Source organism: Arvicanthis niloticus, chromosome 12, assembly GCF_011762505.2.
Source record: "Arvicanthis niloticus isolate mArvNil1 chromosome 12, mArvNil1.pat.X, whole genome shotgun sequence".
Classification (NCBI taxonomy): Eukaryota; Metazoa; Chordata; class Mammalia; order Rodentia; family Muridae; genus Arvicanthis; species Arvicanthis niloticus.
The window spans coordinates 2603508-2610446 of record NC_047669.1 but is presented as its reverse complement, the minus strand read 5'-3'; the positions used below and the strand labels follow the sequence as shown (position 1 = coordinate 2610446).

Genomic DNA, 6939 nt, shown 5'->3' with positions numbered 1-6939 from the left:
TACCCAATTTCTGTTCACTTTCTTTGTTTTATTTTGTTTTTTGAGACAAGATCTTGTTATATGTCACAGGCTGGCTTTGAACTCACCATCCTCCTGTCTCAGCTTCCCCAGTGCTGGAATTTCAGATAGCTGGCATGGTGAGTGGCTAATGTTTATCAGTTCTACTTTTAAAGATATGGGTGTTACCAATAAAGATTTGGGGTGCCTTAGTTTGTGATATGAGACCCACAGGTGCTGAACATGGTGCACTAAACAACATTTTAATTACTATATCATTTTTCCTGGGTCAGTTCAACTTTTTGCTGAACCTAAACTTCTGCTTTCAGGTTACCCCTGGCCCTACATTAGCTATAGCTGTACCTTACATCTCTGGCATTAAGCCTCAGAGACTCTTTTCCATGGGGCAGGTGTTCAGTTGCTTTCTATGGCCCCTCTAAGCTCTGGGGACCCACTTCACAGACCCAGGGGCCCTTGGAGATCTGGATATCAGTCAGGCGGAGCCGCCCAGAGCTCCAGGGATGAGGTTAGACAGGCAGCTGTTAGTGAAAACAGTTGAGCTTGCATCCCAACCACAGCCTGGTAGTTTGCAGATGTCCCTTTGGGAGAGACCTCCACAGATGGTAACCATGGGCACTGGGGTGTGCCTTCTGGTGATGCAAACCAGAAACAACTTGGGGTTTGGCTACACAGATCCATCTGCTCTGGCATAGCTTTGGCCATCAGAGGAGGAGCAATCTTTTTGCCAGGATACCTACTACTGCAAGTGGGGCTGGAGTTGACTTTGAACTTGAGGGTCAATGAAGCTCAGAGCAAGACAGACACTGGGTACTACCCACAGGCAGTGTGAAGTTCTCCTTCTGTTGCTGCTGTTGGGCCCAGTGGTTGGTGTCCACCACATACTTTCCTCAAGATTCGGCACAAAGGAGCAGAGCTGTGGGCTCTGGTACTTCAGTGGGAAAGCAGCAGGCTGAGCCTGTGGACCCTTTCAGGCAGGTAAGGGACTTGCTTCTGGGGGAATGTACGTGTGTGGATCCATGGACTGGAGGCTGGAATGAGTGACTGGGAAAGAAGGTGGCCACTGAGGCCATAGGTGTGAGAAGGAAGGATCTGCCTAAGAGGAGGGGGCTGGGCAAATGCTAGCTTAAACTTAGTACCCTGATCATGCAAGGTCAGTGTTCTACTGATGAGACACATCCATAGTCCACCTCTCTATTCCATTTATTTTGAGAAGTCTTGCTAGGTTGCCCAGGCTGATGGTACTCTCTGTAGCCTATGCAAGATTTCAACTTCCTATAACTTTCCAAGATCCTTCCCCCTTCCTAAGTCCTCTTTAGTAGCTGGAATTAAGACAGGGGTAGCAGGTTATTTTAGCATGTCATGTCCTAATTCGTTTAGAATTAACTGTGTGTGTTCATCTTAGTCAAATAGTTACAGTTCTAGACGTTTACTCTTAGGTAATTATAAAAACATCTATTAAATATTCTGAGAATGTCTTGGGGTGGGGGGAATAGACACCGTGGCTATGGAGACCACCCAGTCAGGACTTGCCTGTCAAGCATGAGAACCTAGTTCAGACTCTCAGCAACCATGTATCTACTATCAAGATACAATCATATGTTTTTACTCAGATAAATAGAAAAAAAAAAAAGGTTGGTGTGCTGGCACACCCCTTACATCCCAGCAGTTGAGAGGCAGAGGCAGACAGACCTTTGTGAGTTTGAGGCCAGCCTGGTCTACATAGTAGCCTCATGATGGAAATGAAAACAAAAGAATCCTCACAATATAGTGTGCATGGGTCCTGGAAGAAAGCACAGGACCAGGAGGAACTGATGCATGCATGCATACATGCACATATGCATGCATGCACACATATGCATACACTCAAATACACACCAGAGATTCCTGGTTCCACCACACTCATCAGAGAAGATACACCACCCAGGAATTTTCTGAGAATCTGCTGGCCCTGGTATTGCCGTCAACACTGAAAAAAATTAGAGATGGAAGTAGGAGATGGACAGATGGACTTGTTGGGATGCTGGCTGCTCATCTATTTTCTGCCAAGGTCACAGGGCATTTCCTGAAGTCTTGTGCCTGACTCATCCAACAGGTTCCTGTTTCAGATCATCCCACGGGGAGCAGGTCCCAGGTGTTGGCCCCATAGGCTTTCCATCTGAGTCCCAGTTATGGTATGTCTTTGGTGGTGGGACCCAGCTCACAATCCTAGGTAAGTGGTTCTCATGGTCTTATGATCCATCTGTTTCAGGAAAGTCCATTTTTGCTCTGGGGAGTTCTTCCTGTCTGCCTTTCCTAGCCTTGCAGTCTGAACTGTACCTTTTTCTGTGAGTGAGGGAAAGGCAGTAGTTCTAAGGTAAACCACATGAAAGGCCCCAATAGCTTCATCTGCTCATTTGAGGCAGATGCCCAAGAAGGGATCAGGGAATGAGATTTTCAAGCCATAGAGGCCCCTACACCTCAGCATCTAAACTGAGGTCCAGATGCCCATCCAGACTAAGAAGGCCACATAGTAGGTGCAGGAACATGGCTGTCGCCATGAATCATCACTGCCTTCAAAGATTCAGACTACCATAGATAGAAAACCACAGGGGCTGAGAGAGGAATCTGGCTCAGTCTAATCTTCTGCTGGCTCATGAGGTCATAGAGACACAGAAAAGGCTCTGAGTGACCAGGTAACTAGAGCCAGGTCCTCCCAAGATGATTACTAGAAAAAATGTAGACTGTGTATTGTTCCTGAGGTCTCTCAGGCCTGGAGCCTGTTGTCTAACTTGTCCTATCTTCCTCAAATATCCTTAGACTTAGATGAGGAACGAGGGAGCAAATGGTGTCAAGTGAAATCAAGAGTTACCAGAGACTTCCTGGGTGGTCAGGGGTTTGCTATCCATCCTAGTCTGGGAGACAGAGCCCAGGAACATAGGCAGTGTAGGTGTTGTGATTACTGTGGACAAAGCTGAAGTACTTATTCAGCAGGCACACTTCAAGACCAGCTCCCTAGGACCAGCCTTGCAGAATAAATGAACAGCAATTCTCAGAGGAGGCTCTGAGCATTGGAGAAGCAATGAAGGTTGGGAAGCTGCCCTCTGCTCCACCAGGAGGCCAGGGTCAGATCCCAATTCAGATCTCAGCTCCTAGGGCTAGAGAGTACAGCTGACCTTAGTCTCAGTGGGGAAACAAAGATTGCAAGGGGCTGGGCTGTCATTTCACCTGGAAGGGGAACATGGCCTAATGGGTCCCAGGCTGTCTGCTCTCCAGGAGACTCAAGTGGGCAGAGGAGAAGAAGGACGCATCCCTGGATGGAACACTCTGATATTGTAGTGAATGGCCACAGAGCTCCTGATAAGAGAAGGATGCTTGCCTATCACAGCTCCTGATAAGAGAAGGATGCTTGCCTAAACTTTTTTTTGAATTTTTTTATTGGATATTTTATTTACGTTTCAGATACCATCCCCTTTCCCTATTTCCCCTCCCTAGAAAACCCCTATCCCATGCCCCCTTTCCCTTTTTGCTTTTATACATTTTTTAAAAAAATGTTGATCAAAGGCTTTATAAGTTTGGTAATGCTCAATCAGAAGTGTAACCCAATACCCTACCTAGATATATCAACTATCTTTAACTGGTGGAGACATGTGAACATCTACCTCCATGTTTCCCCCCTCTTTCTCTCTCTTCCTCTCTCTCATCACCTAGCTTCTCCTCTCCTTCTCCTCCTCCTCTTCTCCTTCTCTTCCTCTCAGTACTCCTCCCACATTAGCTTCTCCTACATATCACCCTTCCTGTTAAAATAAAACTTTTCTCTCATGTTGCAGCCTGAGCTGCCCCACGTTTGGGAGCCAAAAATGTTGAGAACCTCACTGCCCCATGTTAGGCGCCAAAAATGTTGCAGCCTGAGCTGCCTCACGTTTGGGGGCCAAAATGCCTCAGACCGCTCTGTCAATGTTGGAACCTGCACTGCCCAAAGCCTTGGGGGCTAAATTGTTAGAGCCTTCACTGCCCCAAGCTGCTCCAGTTGGAGGCTCAGAATTCAGCAAGAGAGAGTGTGAGGACGGGCTTGAGGAATGGAGACCAGACAGAGTGTGATTCAATCCCGTTTATTCTTCAGTCTCTCTTCCTAGGTCCAAGTCCCAAGTCTTGAGTTCCTAGTCCTTAGTTCCTAGCACCTAATCCTAGTTCCAGTTGCTAGTCTCCCAGTTCCAAGTTCTTTCTCCAACTGCTAAGTGCCTAATCCAAGTGCCTAATACTTAATTCCTTGTTCTTCCCCCAAGTGCCTAGTGTCTAATACCTAATAATAATTTCTTCTGTCTGCCTCTCGCCTTTTTATATATCTTACTTCTAAGCCACGCCTCTAAGTCACACCCTTAAGTCATGCCCTTAAATCTCGGCTCTAAATCACACCTTTAAGTCTCACACACCCAAGGGAAGATCCTGGGTATCTAAAACAAGATGTTATCAGAGTGTGCTCAGCTGTTGTAGGCTAATGTAATTAAATCTCTTGTCAGGGTACATGGCTCAAGATGGCTGCAAGGATGATAGCAGCCTTCTGTTGGCTCCCCACACTCTCAAAATACAATTAGAGCATAATTGTATCAATTTGTACCAGTGAGGTACAAGATAGTCCTAATATCCAGTCCATCATTTTGTCGACTAACCAGCATCCTCTGTCGTCTCTTCCCATGCCAACTTTTATCCTCTTCTCCATCTGTGCAGGTCAGCCCAAGTCTGACCCCTTGGTCACTCTGTTCCTGCCTTCCTTAAAGAATCTCCAGGCTAACAAGGCCACACTAGTGTGTCTGGTGAGCGAATTCTATCCAGGTACTTTGGTGGTGGACTGGAAGGTGGATGGGATACCTGTCACTCAGGGTGTAGAGACAACCCAACCCGTCAAACAGACCGACAACAAGTACATGGCCAGCAGCTACCTGACACTGATATCTGACCAGTGGACGTATCACAGTAGATACAGCTGCCGGGTCACTCATGAAGGAAACACTGTGGAGAAGAGTGTGTCACCTGCTGAATGTTCTTAGACCACAATCCTCCCTGAAGCCTTAGGGGCCTGGATCTGAAGTGCCAGAAAAAAAGTTGTTTTTTTTTTTTTCCCCATTAACCATCCCACTCTCTTTCCTGTGCCTAAAACTCAATAAATATCTTATCACCAACAAGAGAGTCTTGTCTATCTCATCACTTGCCTGCCCAGGGATGCAGAGGCGAGGAGTCCTGGAACCCAGTGGGAAACTAACCCAGAGGAGAGTACCCAATCCGAGTATTCTCTGGGAAATAGTGTTGTTGCTAAAATTCCTTCCTAGGGGAGACATATGTAACATATACATCTTCCTAAGGTCCCAACTATGATTCTATCAAAGTTCATTCTGGGAATCCAGTGAGTTTCTTTGCTTCCTTACAGAGCATAGGTGAGTGGTTATTTACTGGGATGTGGGTGCCCCTCCTTCCTAACAGGCTGCACCTGAAAAACCTCACCCAGAAGGGTGAGGGCCTTTCCATACCCTCACTAATTAAGGCAGAAATGTATTCAACAGATTGAAGGGAAGATCTTGGTACTCAGGTAAGAATCTTGCGCCCCTTTCCATCCCTCCATTTGGAGGTATAAACCGTCAACAAACCCAACAGGAATGATTTTTTACAGTGGGGTGCAGCTGAATGCCCCAAGATGACAGTCTCTTGGGTTGGTGAACAGCCACTCACTGTTGGAGATTGTTTCTGATGTTTTGATTCAATCAGGAATCTGTGTGTCCAAACACTAAAGGTCCTTGTCTCCAATTGGTTTGGGGTCCTGGTCCCCAAATGGCCAGTGGCTGGCATGGGGCAGGACCCTAGAGTTGTGCAGGCTGGGATGCAGGGGAGAGAGAAGGAATCGGCATGAAGTGGGAGACTGCAGGAGAGAAAGCCAACCAGCCATGTGAGAGTTTAGGTGGGCAGCCACTGGCCACTTCCCTAACTGGGCCTTGGGTAGCTGGGGAAGCTTTAGGAGTTAGCCTTTGAGATAGCCAAGGCATTTTACAGCTAACTGGTGTGTGTGTGTGTGTGTGTGTGTGTGTGTGTGTGTGTGCGCGCGCGCGCGCGCTCGCTTGTGGGAATCCAAAGAGTTCCTGGGTGGGTGGCTGGAAGTGTGAGATCCACCAGGAACACAAAGCAGTGTAGCTAGCTAAAAATGGCTACAGCTCACAAGTGTGGTCATCAAGATTTCAGTTCACGTGCTGCACGTCTTCCTCCCTCCAGCACAGCCTCATGTCCGTCTTCCTTTCAGGATGGAACTCTAGCCTCTCAGGATAAGGCCTTTTATTTCTACTCCAGTCTGAGGGCTGAAGGCTTAGAGACAGTAGGAAGTGGCTCAGGTTGCATTTGAGTTAAGAACAGAGCTGGGATTGGAACATAACCCAAGACATAACCTTTAATGGAGCCCATCTATGTATCCTGCTAGTTGCTGGTCCTATGCATTGCAGCTTGGTTTATCTTTGCCCCCTTCCTCACCATCCTCAGCTCTGATTAGTTTCAGTCTGGAGGTTACTGGGGTGGCCAGCAGCAGCGTGACTTTTCCCGTCGAGATGTCTATTTATCTCAGATGGGGAACTATAGACTACAGTAGACTACAGTATCAATTCCACTAAAGTCCAACGTGGCAAATTAATGAGTTTTTTTTTTTTTGTTTTACGTATAGGAATATGGATGACTCAGAGGTAGCTGATCACCAAAAGCCTTCCCATCATGAGTGGCAGTCTCATGAAAGCTGCACTCTGGGAGCTCCTTTTGAGACTCCCAGGCACCTTGGCTGGTTGGAAAGTCCCCTCACCCTAGCAATCATTACAGCTTATAAAACCATGGGAATCTTGTAAATCTTGGGAAATTTTCAGAACTTCTAGAGACTTTTGCATTTGTTTACTTCCTGAGCCTTGTAAGTTTCCTTTA

At 47.0% G+C, this 6939-nt stretch overlaps 1 protein-coding gene across 1 annotated transcript; it reads left to right on the top strand.

Moving 5' to 3' along the window:
• Positions 1 to 366: 366 nt before the first annotated feature.
• Igll5 (immunoglobulin lambda like polypeptide 5) lies at positions 367 to 5177 on the top strand. Its single transcript, XM_034515909.2, is given in 6 exon segments — positions 367 to 905; positions 907 to 957; positions 959 to 993; positions 2111 to 2168; positions 2170 to 2227; positions 4723 to 5177. Coding segments are annotated over 6 exon segments (630 nt in total). The 5' UTR covers positions 367 to 797; the 3' UTR covers positions 5043 to 5177.
• Positions 5178 to 6939: the final 1762 nt, after the last annotated feature.